This window comes from Eucalyptus grandis, chromosome 8 (assembly GCF_016545825.1).
Source record: "Eucalyptus grandis isolate ANBG69807.140 chromosome 8, ASM1654582v1, whole genome shotgun sequence".
NCBI classification, from domain to species: Eukaryota; Viridiplantae; Streptophyta; class Magnoliopsida; order Myrtales; family Myrtaceae; genus Eucalyptus; species Eucalyptus grandis.
Window position 1 is genome coordinate 58,315,405 of NC_052619.1, and position 14,780 is coordinate 58,330,184.

The window sequence follows — 14,780 nt, forward strand, 5'->3', positions numbered from 1 at the left end:
GGCACCTCACTCCTCCCTCGAGCAATAATACTCTGAGCTAGGAAATAGAACCTGAGATCAGCCCCAACTCCCGCCCACAATGAAGTCCTTTCCAGTTAGCCTTCTCATTTTGGCTTTGGCAACTGCAACTGCCTTTGCTTATGACCCAAGTCCTCTTCAGGACATATGCGTGGCCATCAACGACCCCAAGTCTGCAGGTTAAACCTCTATTCTAGTGTTATTGGCATGCTGTTTTCTTCTTGTCAGCGATGCTATAAACAGAACATGCAAAATGGTTTTATTTTGGTAACATGACGACATTGTCATCGACTATAACTAGTACAATAGTCATCGCATATTGAGTGATGCATATTAAGATGAGTTCTGTTTTCTTATGCAGTGTTTGTGAACGGGGAGTTTTGCAAGGACCCTAAGCAAGCCAATGCAGATGACTTCACCTTTATGGGGTTCAGAAACCCTGGGAATACTGCAAACCCACTTGGATCGAAAGTCACACCTGCAACCGTCAACGAGTTTCCAGGACTCAATACTTTGGGCATATCCGCGGCTCGCATTGACTTCGCTCCTGGAGGTTTAAACCCTCCCCACACTCACCCTCGCGGCACCGAGGTCTTGGTCGTCATCGAGGGCACACTCCTTGTTGGCTTCGTCACATCCAACCAATTGAACAATACTCTCTTCACCAAAGTCTTGTACAAAGGCGATGTGTTTGTTTTCCCAATTGGACTCATTCACTTCCAGTTGAATACTGGAAAGACCCCTGCGCTGGCCTTTGCCAGTTTGAGCAGCCAAAATCCAGGAGTCATTACCATTGCTAACTCCATCTTTGGAGCAAAGCCACCCATTTCTGCTGATGTTCTCACCAAGGCCTTCCAAGTGGACAAGAAAACTGTGGACTACCTCCAGGCACAGTTTTGGTACGACAACAACTAAATGGAATGGATGACCAGAAAAACACCAACAGAAAATTGAGCCATTTAACTTACGCAAGCATTCCTAGTTTCCATGAGAGACTTCCAAGAATAAAAACACTGCTTTATGTCAGTGGTCAATGGGTATTTTTACCTCTTGTACGAGTAATTCCTCAGTAAAGTATTATTTACTAAGAATCTCCTGTTTCTCGATCCCTGTTTTGACGAAAGTTTCTCATATGGACCGGAGCCAAATGCCAAGCAAAGTCATAATAGAAACAAAACACAGATTTCGATCGATGCATATAAACTCGGTGAAAACAATTGCAACGACTTTGGGCACTCGGATCAGCCTCAAAATGATCATTAAAGTGTTGCTTGTCAAATTATCGAGCACAAAAGGTTATTGCACGCTTTCCATTGCGGGACCTGAACTCTCGTATTGATCAGACATCCATCAAGAACGATCCATCCATATTCCATTGGCGTCAAATTTTCATGCTCTGATTTTGTGATACTGCGGCACAAGTAATTCCCAATCCACGCTCAGCATGTCATGAAGATCAATGCTTCTTCTGCCAAGTTGCTGACTTTGTTCCTATTGCCCGGATGTATCGTCGTTCTTGTAGAAAACATGCTGTACTTTCACAGTTCGACATCTGCTACCAATTTGGTAGGAACTCTTACTATTCTTGTATTTCACCGCCCGCTGAATTTCTGACGATTTTCAAATGATGACTACTATCAATAAAAAGCCCAATCTGAAAAACCATTCACTAAGAAATCGTGCTATATGCAAAAAAATGCTCTCTAAAATAACTCTAGATAAAGTAGTTGATTAAAAGAAGAATATCGAAAGTTGGGATTTTTTATTTTTATTTTTTAAGTGGGAGACTAAGACTTACTATAACCAATTGAAGTCCCCTACCGCACTTCATGTGGAGAGGGCGTTCAGTGCAGAATAGAGACTTAACCATAGGACTTCCCATACTTCGCAAGTAGACACAGAAAATTATCTCATAAACTTTCAGCATCGAAAACGGTTTGGGTGTGAAGGTCGCAGCAGAGATATCTACTCATTTTCAACAAGTCTCTTATATCTCCATGTTATATTAAGATGCATTGATGACTCGGGGCCACAGCTCGAGAAATATATATCAATGGTACAAGATTTTTGAGGATGCTCTAATGGGGCTCACATTACCAAGTGGCACTTAGTCCTTGACCAATTTGTATCAATAATACAAGATTTTAGAGATCGCTCCCACAAGACTTATGTCATGGTACAGCACTTAGTCCTTGGCAACCTCATAACGTAATACAAGGTTTTAAAGGTGGCTCCTGCAAAACTCGCATCATCATGTAGAACTTAGTTCTTGACCAATGCATATCAATAGTATAAGATTCTCATTCTCAAACCCTATTAGGTTTCACAACCCAAGTTCATAAATCAATTCATATAACCTTTCACAATTTGTTTCATATGCTAGTTCTCCTACCAATCACAAGTATTTAAATTAAACTATTTCAAATGGTCAAAATCATTTCTAACTATTTCGAATACCATAAAGGATAACAAATGTTTGATCAAGTTTTTATGCCACGGATATGCTCCCTAATCTTTACCACTTTCAAAATATGATATAAAGAAGATATAACCACCAATCACCACTAACCAAAAGCCCGAATGGAAGCTAGGCTGCCTAGCAAGCTTCAAAGTTCTACAAAAAGAGAACATAATTTGAATATCAAATTTACACACCAAATAACTTCACCGAGACTCTATTAGGTAACACTATTTGTGGGTTGAGTCATTCACTATGGGTCGACAAAAGACCTCAAGGCAGGCAGTTGTGTGACGAATAATCACTTGCAAGATAAACAGCCACCCAAGCTTGTGCTACCAACTTTATCGTGTTGTATTTCTTTAACAAACTCCGATTCAAGCTATTAAGGTGTGGTTTGTACTCCTCATCGACAAGAAGACATGGGATCTCACTCCTCAATGAACGAGCGAGGGATAAGGTCAAAAGAGTAGTTTGGGCTTAGGTCCATAAATAACTAGTGAATAGCTTAACGCTTTCTCAACTTTAGAGTTTTCTTGTGCCGCCTATATATATTATATTTCTCTTGTAATTGAGTGATATATAGAGATGTAAGAGATGCTAATTATAGCATAATTATCTGTTGGATGTACCCCTTGACGGTAAATTAGGATAAAGTCGGTGTCTCGATTTCTCTTTCTTACGTTTAGACTCTATTTTGTTGTATTTGTGCACCAAATCCTAACAAGAGCAAACTTTGAAAGAAAAAAAAAACTCTTTTTAAGTATTATAAGATCCTTAGCTTTATCAACTCAAAAGATGACCAAAGAATAGTGAAAACCATTATAAAAACAAAAAAAATTGAACTGAGTAGCAATGTGCACAAAACTCTAAAAATTCGTTCCAATCGAACTATAACTTGAAACTAATTTTTGTAAGATCTCACGGCTCCACAACACCATAATTATCATTTCCACATAATTTTCACAGCCAAACGACTCCCGAATCGACACGGTAACTCAAAAGTAATATAGACCTGAATTTATGTCCTAACTACAAAATTTCCCTTGATTAAATGAACCAAGGATTATAATCCTAGGATGCTACAAAACAAAGGCAAACTTGAGTCATCGTAGCCTCCCGCGCGTACATGCAAAAGCCCCATTTCTTTTTCTTTCTCTGGTTCGTGACAAGGGGGAGAAGAGAAGGAAACATTTTCAGATTTATCTGGACTGAAGGTGGAATGGGCTGAGGTCTTGGGCCTTTTCTTTTCTTTTGCAAGCCTAAGTATTACATATTATGCAATTCAAAGCAAAATAAACGTTGTATTGAGAGCATTTTTAATGCTCAGTGGATGTAAACGCCCACCTAATAACCCAATTTAAAAAGCACATTCTAGAGGTTGATAAGACCGTGCCAATAAAATATGTAAAGCACAAGACTAATGGCCACAATCACAACAAATCAAAATTGGATGATGCTGCCACATGGTTTTATCGGTGCAGAGGGGAGAAAAGAGAGTGCATGAGTTGTTAGATAATGATCCTGAGAGAAGGATAAAGACGAACTGTTCTCTGAATGGATCGGTGTTTGAGAAGGTCAACAATGGACCTTTGACAACAGCAACAGAGATAGGGTTTAGGAAATCAACCCCTGGGTGAGCACTTTCAACAACTCTTTCCTTATTTCTCCAATTGACTAATCTGCTTCGCTGGGGCCGTAAGTAGATATCTAAATCCGGTGATGTGTCGTTCCGTTGCTGCTTCGACGAAACCCCGATCAGGTTAAATTTCCTCTGTTCCAGCTAAGGAATGCGTGAATCTAAGGTAGGAATGATATTCACAGATAACGTCAGCGTCTTTCTTTTTTATCTCTGTACTTCACTGTTGCAGCCGTCCAGGGTCGACTCAGCAGCGGGATGGTGCGGACCACTTCCTCAGAAAAAGTATCAGATCCTTAAAAAGTTGAATAATTCATTTACGAGAAAATGCAGGAATAGGCGTTCCTAATACGCCCTCACCATGAAAGGACTTGCCTAGTTGGTGATTTGCTTCCGATTTTTCAGTGTATCATGCAGGACGTTCACACCATAAAATCACTTGCTGTGCATTTGCGTTGTGATAATATTGACAAGGATAAGCAGAGCAAGCATCTTAATATCAGAGGGGTAAAAGGCCGATTCCAGCCAAAAGTAGGATCTAAAAAACTAATGAGTATTTAAACTTCCGTACGTAGATAATACTCCCCAGGAAGAAAACTCGAGATTACTAGTTATTGAAAATTTGATGTGCCGAAGGTAAGAAACCGGGGAACAGATGCCCACTGAATTATTACATAGCATCAAGTTAATAAACAAAAATTGCGCTCTAGCAATTTTATTAGGAAAAGAACACAAGTGTCATAACTTTTATATAGTGTTCACTTAAGTATCATAACTTTTTTCGCTCATTTAAATGTATAACTTATATACACTGTATATTATACAGTACTCACTTGAACACTATAACTTCCAATCAATCACTTTAATACTATAACTTTCATAAATATGCATCACAAGTGTCATGCCATGTTGAATAAGCGTTTTTAAAGTTATGACACTCAATTGAAAGCTATGACAATTAAGGAAACGTTGTAAAAATTATGTGCCCAAGTGGTCAGAAAAAAAGTCGAGGTATTCAAGTAAGCGTCATAAAAAATTATCGCATTTATAATGTCCATACCAATTTCAATACTCAAAGATGTAAGGTAGTCATACTATCTTTTGAATTTTCTCTCTCTTAAAATGGTTAGCGTAAAATGTATCATGACAATTACAATTAGAAACTTTCCTTCATCTAGCCACCCTTAACAAGTCTCCCACTTCTCTGAGAAAATCTGCGGAGGAGCTTCGAGATTTGAAACAATAAAGGGACATTTGGTAATTTCAAGGGAATTAGCTAAAATTCTTTGTGGTTGATAGCAAAGCCTCTTTTGAATTATAACCTTCCGAAGCTTCATTTTTCAACAGAATTAGGTGACTTATTTAATATCCACCAGCTCAACATGGAAACGGTCACACCCTTGATCCTCAAGCTGGCAATGTCCCATGAGTCCTAGAAGCCATTGGAATAAGACATTCCTCACAAGTTCTAACCTTTAAAACCTTTCTGCTCATTAGGTTACAGAGCAGAAGCAGCTTTGGACAACAGCATCTTACTTCTGACCTCCCATGAACCTTAGGCAAAGTTGCACATAACCATCAGTTAATGGACAAGGCACTAATTGTACTAAATGTTCATAACATCAGTGACGAGCTTGCATTGTCTATCCAAAGGTACATAATGCGAGGAAACAATCAGGCCCCTGATCCTCAAGTAAGCGATGTCATGTAAGTTCTAGAAGCCATTGGAATTTGGAATGAGATATTGCTCACAAGTTCAATTTTTCGTAAAACTTTTCTGCTCATAAGGTTGTAAAGCAGTCGCAGCTTTGGACAACAGCATCTTATTTCTGACCTCCCATGAACTTGTGTTCCCAAAGGTACTTAATGAATCAAGTTTTGTGCAACAGGAGAGTGAATCACTGCTATGTGGATTGCTACTAAGTTCAGTGTTTGGGATGTTAAATCAGACGAAGTCCCCTGATTATTACTGATAGGATATATCTGCAGCCCAAAATTTATGCTGATGAGCTGAAGAAGTGAAGGAGGAATAATGCAAGGTTGTAAAAGTTATGAATGAGCACTTCCATAGCTGATAATATGCATTGTTTAAGCTGGAGATGAGAAAATCAAATTGACTGCCACCCGGTCATAGTGGTTATGGAACGGTTCATTGTCTGGAATTAAGAAAGGGGAAATAAAGATAGAAACATTGAAAACTTGGTCTTCTGCAGGGAAACTTGTTGCATAAATTGTTTACCAGGTCAAGCACTGACATGTATAAATAGAGACCATGTCATGCAAGGCACCTCACTCCTCCCTCGAGCAATAATACTCTGAGCTAGGAAATAGAACCTGAGATCAGCCCCAACTCCCGCCCACAATGAAGTCCTTTCCAGTTAGCCTTCTCATTTTGGCTTTGGCAACTGCAACTGCCTTTGCTTATGACCCAAGTCCTCTTCAGGACATATGCGTGGCCATCAACGACCCCAAGTCTGCAGGTTAAACCTCTATTCTAGTGTTATTGACATGCTGTTTTCTTCTTGTCAGCGATGCTATAAACAGAACATGCAAAAAGGTTTTGTTTTGGTAGCATGACGACATTGTCATCGACTATAACTAGTACAATAGTCATCGCATATTGAGTGATCCACATTAAGATGAGTTCTGTTTTCTTATGCAGTGTTTGTGAACGGGGAGTTTTGCAAGGACCCTAAGCAAGCCAATGCAGATGACTTCACCTTTATGGGGTTCAGAAAGCCTGGGAATACTGCAAACCCACTTGGATCGAAAGTCACACCTGCAACCGTCAACGAGTTTCCAGGACTCAATACTTTGGGCATATCCGCGGCTCGCATTGACTTCACTCCTGGAGGTTTAAACCCTCCCCACACTCACCCTCGCGGCACTGAGGTCTTGGTTGTCATCGAGGGCACACTCCTTGTCGGCTTCGTCACATCCAACCAATTGAACAACACTCTCTTCACCAAAGTCTTGTACAAAGGCGATGTCTTTGTTTTCCCAATTGGACTCATTCACTTCCAGTTGAATATTGGAAAGACCCTGCGCTGGCCTTTGCCGGTTTGAGCAGCCAAAATCCAGGAGTCATTACCATTGCTAACTCCGTCTTTGGAACAAAGCCACCCATTTCTGCTGATGTTCTCACCAAGGCCTTCCAAGTGGACAAGAAAACTGTCGACTACCTTCAAGCACAGTTTTGGTACGACAACAACTAAATGGAACAGATGACTCAAGATATGCCGACAGAGCATTTGAGCCATAGTACTTATGAGATCATTGCTACTTTCCAAGATTGCTAAGAATAAATGAATAATTTTTCTCAATGTTTATAGGGTTGTTATATACCTTGTTGTATGAATCATTGAGCAATAAAGATCATTTACTAAGAATCTCTTTCAACCCAAACCCCCCGGGCGCTTTCTTGCCTCCCTCCCTCCCTCACTGTTTGAGGATAATTTCTCATTCGAAAGGAGCCAAATCCCAAGCAAAGTCATTCCTCACATTTAATTACGGGGCGAGGATCCATAAAAATTCCATCGATGTCACCTTTTTCAAGCTCTAATTTGGTGGAAGCACAGGAAAGGAAGTCCCAGTCCACACACCGCTTGTCATCAGGATCATTGCTTTGTGCTGCCTAGTTGTCTACTTGTTTCCTACTAACCACGATGTATCGTCATTTTGTAGAAAGCATGCGATATTATCGCAGTTCAACATCTGCATATCTGTGAAAACTGTCCTATGGCAATTACGTGGGAGCTCTTACAATTCATGTGTTCCACTCCATGCTGAATTTCAGGCCATTTTTGAAAACATGACTAGTTTCAACCAAAAGCCCGATTTGGAAAACCATTCACTAAGAAACTGTGCCACATAGCCAAAGAATACTCCCTAAAATAACTCAAGATAGAGTAGTTGATTAAAAGCAGAATATGGAAATTTAAAAGATGAAAAGAAGTGGGAGACAAAGACTCACTATAACCAAATTGAAGTCGCCTACAATATTTTATATGGATCAGGTGTTCGGAAAAGAATAGCGAGCACATTAAGTCATAGAACTTTCGGTTATTCGCAATTAGAGAAGGACAATTATCTAATAAACATTCACTACCGAAAACGGATTGGATGTGAAGCTTACTACAGATATGCAAATTAAGTAGTCGCCATCATCTACACATCTTCAACAACTCTCCCATTTCTCCATGTTAAATTAAGAAGTGTAAACTGCGTTTAAACCTCGCTGCTCCTCTTGCAATTTCCTATAAGCGAGTCCTCGTTAGCAGAAGTCAAAAAATAACCTTTTTTTTTCCGAGTGTAGAATTTTTTTTTTTTTGCTTTCAATCATCGTCCGCAGTACATATTCGTTTTGGTAGGCTTCTGATTGGTGCTGCGGTTTTTGCATCCTTGCAATGGATAAAAAACAGCTCAAAAATGGAAGTACATGATTGAATCGTAATGCAATGCATACGCCCGGCAAAGCGATGAAGTTCCTGCGTATTTCCTTTTTAAACGCTTCATGTGATCCAATTTACTTCATCAAGAGGACTGGCTGACGTGTCGTATGCCGGAAAAGTCAAACCAAAATTACAAAAATTTGCAAACTCCCAAGGTCTGGTTGTTGTGACTTACATCATTTGAGGATCACTGGAGGAAGGTGAAGCGCAATCCAAAAATTGAAACCATTAATTTTCAAAGTACTTTTTTAGGAACCAAACGCGAATGGACCTATGGCGTATTCAATGCTTTTTCAAGTGAAAAACTAGTAAGCACTTTTCTTAATTAAACCAAAGCATAGCAGTGTCAAGCAAGATAAACTAGATATCGAATTGTGTTTTTCTAATCGAAATGCCATATCTCTATTCAATTTGACTAGGGTTAGTGTTCTGCCTGATTCCTTGATCTATTCCCAGCATAGTTCTCTCACTTGTACATTAATCAATGCATGCTTGCTAGATAATCCATGCTCCAAGGACTTTTGAACTTCAACAAAAACATAAAAACCAAAGTAAAGGATCATGTTAATCTCAAGTTCGCCGATCTCAACAAGTCCATTCTAGAAACTATGAGACCATCTAGAAATCCATTCAACAGAATAGGAGATAACCTTATTAACAAAGCCTAGCTATGTGAAACAGCCTTAAGAAATGCTTTAGTCCAGGATGAGATATGTTTTTGGTCCAACATATAAAAGTGCATTGCAAGCAAGCATATGCTCTAAATATTCTTTTAGTTTCCTCCAAATAACAAAGTGGATCAAATTTTCTAATTTAACGAGGGAGAACATCAGCAAACCTAAACTATTTCTTTCGCAAATGTAAAAGCAAATGCTCGGGAGACACGGAGATTGACCCTTTCAACAACATTTGCAGAGACGCTATTGTATGTCAATTTTACACAAACAAGTTGAGCTTGAAAAGGCGTCAGATATAAATTATATAAGACAAACAAGGGTGGACTCAATTACTTGGCTCAGTTTTAGGCCCTAGATCACGTCAAATCACGCTCATTGGTACATGAATGGTCGTGATAATGTGATGAAGCTCCATCACGCGAACATTCCTTGTCAAGACTTGGCCTCCATTGATTTAGTCCCGGGTCGTCGCGTCAATTTATGAAAGTTGCTGTTCATGTTCTTTTTCCTAGGAATATAAAATCAAAGTAATGGACACGTGCTTGTAGTTGTTGTGGAATGACCCGTCTATCGCGTCTAAAACCAAACTTGCATAATATCCGAAGATTTTCAATGTTGCCTATCACGCAGAAAGCGCTGTACTTGGTCAACAATCTGCATTTATATATAGAGCACTTGTCGCCATGCCTCGTCAAGTAGATTACCTGGAGAGAGCCTAAAGTCTTTCTACTAATTTATTTAACAGGACTCGCCTTTAACAAAAAGTTAAGCCAACAAATTTAGTATCAACCAAATAAATCAATTGCTCTTCACCGTGATGTGCATCCGACGAAAAACCCAAATCACTTAAACTCTTAATTGTAACCCTTAAAAAATTAGCTTGTTAATACTTATGTGGGACATTAATTATAGTTAATCCTTTAAATGTCCTTGTTTGAGCGATCTAATCCATTGACAATTTTATTATGCAGTGTAGTCTTCGACATAAGATATGGGCTGTAAGTCACCATAATCTAACCATCTTGGCAATCTCGCCCACTTTAATTTTTTAACCGGGTCTTGCATATGTGGGCCTCCTTCAGAAGCCGAACTATTGTGCTTCTATTTATCATCGTTCGCGTCAAAACCCCAAAAAAAGAAGAAAGTCCATATTCATGAATTTTTGCAGAAAAAAAAAAGAATGCTTGGTTTCTAAGTACATCCCATGTACTTTGGTGCTAATTCGTACGTTATTAATCATTACTAACGAGGATATATCAGTAACTGAAAGTCTTCGTGCTGCAGATGCGGAACATTTCTCCTCAAGCAATCGCGATGGCCACCTCAATCTTCTTCTGATTGACGGTGACAATAAAATATGCAAACCAGAAGAGTAATGGTCATAATCACAAAAAAAAAAAAAATCAAAATGTGTGATGCTGCCACGTATATTTTATTGGTGCGGGCGGAGAATAGAGAGTGCAGGAGTAGTTGAGTGCGGACCGTTTCTTCAAAAAGAGCAACATAGCCTGAAAAAGTCAAATATTTTATTTACTAGGTGTTCCAAATACATCTTCACCACTAAAAGACTTGCCTAGTTGGTGATTCGCTTCCTGTTCTTCAGTATATCATGCCATTGTTACATAAAGCACCCAGGATGTTCACACTATTTGGTCACCTCCTGTGTACTTGTGTCATGATAACAACATCAAATGGAGCAAGCATCTTGATATCAGAGAGGTAAAAGGCATGGAGCAAGCATCTTAATATCAGCCGAAAGTATGATCTGAAAACTAATGAGTATTCAAACTTTTGTATGTAGATACTACTCTCCAAGAAGAAAACTCAAGATTGTTAGTAATAAAAATTTGATATGTGGAAGGTAAGGGCCCGTTTGGCAATGTCCTACTCTTTCATTTTTCTAATTTTTCGTTCCCCAAAAAAAAATTATTTGATAACGTCAACTAGTTTTTATATTTCTTAAAATAGAAAAGTGATCGGGAAATAGATTTGTAATAGAAATAAGAACTAGAAAAAAGCATTTTATTGTTTCCGAAAATAAATTCTAGAAATAAGTTATTTCTTCTTCTTCTTTTCTTTTCTTCTTCCTTGTCCCCCCCTCGCCCTTGGCCACTGCCCTCTGTTGTCCAACCAACACTAGCCAGCCGCTGCCACGCATTGCCCGACACCCGCCACCCACAACCCGCTGTTCGTGGCAGCAAAGGCAAGGAAGAACCAAAAAAGAAAAAAAGAAAAAAATCTCAAAAATTATTAAAAAATTAAAATAAATTATACGTTACAAAAAAAAAAATGTGGATTGTACCAAACACATTCCTATTCTTTTTTCACTATGAGAATGGAAATTTTGTATAATTACTAAATGCATTCTTTTATTTAGAAATTATTCTGAAGAATATAAATATATAAATAAAGCTATTTTTAAAAAGAAATTGTTTTCCCAAACAGAAGTGTTATCAAACAGACCTAAGAAACTACGGAAGGAAGACTCGCTATTTACTAACTTAAAAGTCTCCTAAACTTATTTTGGTGGAGCAGCTGTGCATCGGAATATCATATAACGTAAAATTAATTAAATAAATTTGTGCTTCTAGCAATCTCATTACTCAAAGACATAAGGCAGCGGGACTGTCCTTTCAACTTTCGTCTCTTAAAATGGTTAGCACAAAATCTATCATGACAATTACGATTGGAAAGTTGCCTTCATCATCTACCCATCTTTAACAACTCTCCCACTTCTCTGAGAAAATCTGTAGAGGAGCTTCGAGGTTAGAAACAATAGAAGGACATTTGGTAATTTCAAGGAATTAGCTAAAATTCTTCGGTGTTGATAGCAAAAGCCTCGTTTGAATTATAACCTTCCGAAGCATCGTTTTTCCAACAGAATTAGGTGACTTAATTAATATCCACTAGCTCAACATGGAAACAATCAGGCACCCTTGATCCTCAAGTAAGCGATGTCATATAAGTTCTAGAAGCCATTGGAATTTGGAATAAGATATTGATTACAAGTTCTATTTTTCGTAAAACCTTTCTGCTCATATGGTTGTAGAGCAGTCGCAGCTTTGGACAGCAGCATGTTATTTCTGACCTCCCATGAACTTGGGTTCCCAAAGGTACTTAATGAATCAAGTTTTGTACAACAGGAGAGTGAATCACTGCTATGTGGATTGCTACTAAGTTCAGTGTTTGGGATGTTAAATCAGACGAAGTCCCCTAATTATTACTGATAGGATATATCTGCAGCCCAAAAATTTCCATGGTGAAGATGAGTGTGAAAAAAGTTTTTCCTACTCTAGAAAGGGTCAATTCAATCCACTTTGGACGCATGAAACTGTGTTCAGAAAACAGTCCTCGCGTAATCATGCTGCTCCAAATTGATGCTGAAGAGCTGAAGAAGTGAAGGAGGAATAATGCAAGGTTGTAAAAGTTATGAATGAGCACTTCCATAGCTGATAATATGCGTTGTTTAAGCTGGAGATGAGTAAATCAATTGACTGCCACCCGGTCATAGTGGTTACGGAACGGTTCACTGTTTGGAATTAAGAATGGGGAAATAAAGATAGAAACATTGAAAACTTGGTCTTCTGCAGGGAAACTTGTTGCATAAATTGTTTACCAGGTCAAGCACTGTCATGTATAAATAGAGACCATGTCATCTAAGGCACCTCACTCCTCCCTCGAGCAATAATAATCTGAGCTAGGAAATAGAACCTGAGATCAGCCCCAACTCCCGCCCACAATGAAGTCCTTTCCAGTTAGCCTTCTCATTTTGGCTTTGGCAACTGCAACTGCCTTTGCTTATGACCCAAGTCCTCTTCAGGACATATGCGTGGCCATCAACGACCCCAAGTCTGCAGGTTAAACCTCTATTCTAGTGTTATTGACATACTGTTTTTCTTCTTGTCAACAATGCTATAAACAGAAAATGCAAAAGGTTTTGTTTTGGTAGCATGACGACATTGTCATCGACTATAACTAGTACAATAGTCATCGCATATTGAGTGATGCATATTAAGATGAGTTCTGTTTTCTTATGCAGTGTTTGTGAACGGGAGTTTTGCAAGGACCTAAGCAAGCCAATGCAGATGACTTCACCTTTATGGGGTTCAGAAACCCTGGGAATACTGCAAACCCACTTGGATCGAAAGTCACACCCGCAACCGTCAACGAGTTTCCGGGACTCAATACTTTGGGCATATCCGCGGCTCGCATTGACTTCGCTCCTGGAGGTTTAAACCCCTCCCCACACTCACCCTCGTGGAGGCCCGAGGTCTTGGTCGTCATCGAGGGCACACTCCTTGTCGGCTTCGTCACATCCAACCAATTGAACAACACTCTCTTCACCAAAGTCTTGTACAAAGGCGATGTCTTTGTTTTCCCAATTGGACTCATTCACTTCCGGTTGAATATTGGAAAGACCCTGCGCTGGCCTTTGCCGGTTTGAGCAGCCAAAATCAGGAGTCATTACCATTGCTAACTCCGTCTTTGGAGCAAAGCCACCCATTTCTGCTGATGTTCTCACCAAGGCCTTCCAAGTGGACAAGAAAACTGTCGACTACCTCCAGGCACAGTTTTGGTACGACAACAACTAAATGGAATGGATGACCAGAAAAACACCAACAGAGGATTGAGCCATTTAACTTACGCAAGCATTCCTAGTTTCCACGAGAGACTTGCAAGAATAAAAACACTGCTTTATGTCGGTGGTCAATGGGTATTTTTACCTCTTGTATGAGTTATTGATCGGTAGAGTATTATTTACTAAGAATCTCCTGTTTCTCGATCCTGTTTTGACGAAAGTTTCTCATATGGACCGGAACGAAATGCCAAGCAAAGTCATAATAGAAAGAAAACACAGATTTCGATCAGATGCATATAAAGCTCGGTGAAAACAATTGCAACGACTTTGGGCACTCGGATCAGCCTCAAAATGATCATTGAAGTGTTGCTTGTCAAATTATCGAGCACAAAGGTTATTGCACGCTTTCCATTGCGGGACCCGAACTCTCGTATTGATCGGACATCCATCAAGAACGATCCATCCATATTCCATTGGTGTCAAATTTTCATGCTCTGATTTTTGTGATCTTGCGGCACGTGAAGTCCCAATCCACGCTCAGCATGTCATGAAGACCAATGCTTCGTGCTGCCAAGTTGCCGACTTTGTTCCTATTGCCTGGATGTATCGTCGTTCTTGTAGAAAACATGCTGTACTTTCACAGTTCGACATCTGCTACCAATTTGGTGGGAACTCTTACTATTCTTGTATTTCACCGCCCGCTGAATTTCTGACGATTTTCGAAATGATGACTACTATCAATAAAAATCCCAATATGAAAACCATTCACTAAGAAATCGTACTATATGCAAAGAATACTCTCTAAAGTAACTCTAGATAAAGTAGTTGATTAAAAGAAGAATATCAAAAGTTGAAAAAAAAAAAAAAAAAGTACGAGACTAAGGATCCGTTCATTTCGCATAAAATACCACCTTTTCGGAAAATATTTTCTAGAAAGTCTTTTTTTTTTTTTGAAAAT

The 14,780-nt window shown here is 39.2% G+C and overlaps 1 protein-coding gene and 2 pseudogenes across 1 annotated transcript; all 3 read left to right on the forward strand.

Annotated features, from left to right (window-relative positions):
- LOC120286818 (germin-like protein subfamily 1 member 13) lies at window positions 1-1,124 on the forward strand. The gene is made up of 2 exons (XM_039299353.1): window positions 1-197; window positions 380-1,124. Exons 1-2 carry the CDS (start codon window positions 80-82, stop codon window positions 931-933), a joined length of 672 nt encoding a protein of 223 aa, XP_039155287.1. The 5' UTR covers window positions 1-79; the 3' UTR covers window positions 934-1,124.
- Window positions 1,125-6,398: 5,274 nt separating this feature from the next.
- Window positions 6,399-7,504, forward strand: LOC120286833 (annotated as a pseudogene).
- A 5,430-nt stretch (window positions 7,505-12,934) lies between these two features.
- LOC120286832 lies at window positions 12,935-13,904 on the forward strand (annotated as a pseudogene).
- Window positions 13,905-14,780: the final 876 nt, after the last annotated feature.

Coding starts and splice junctions, on each gene's coding strand:
- LOC120286818 (XM_039299353.1), top strand. CDS start 80: ATGAAGTCCTTTCCAGTTAGCCTTCTCATTTTGGCTTTGGCAACTGCA. Junction 198..379: donor CAACGACCCCAAGTCTGCAG/GTTAAACCTCTA, acceptor TTTCTTATGCAG/TGTTTGTGAACGGGGAGTTT.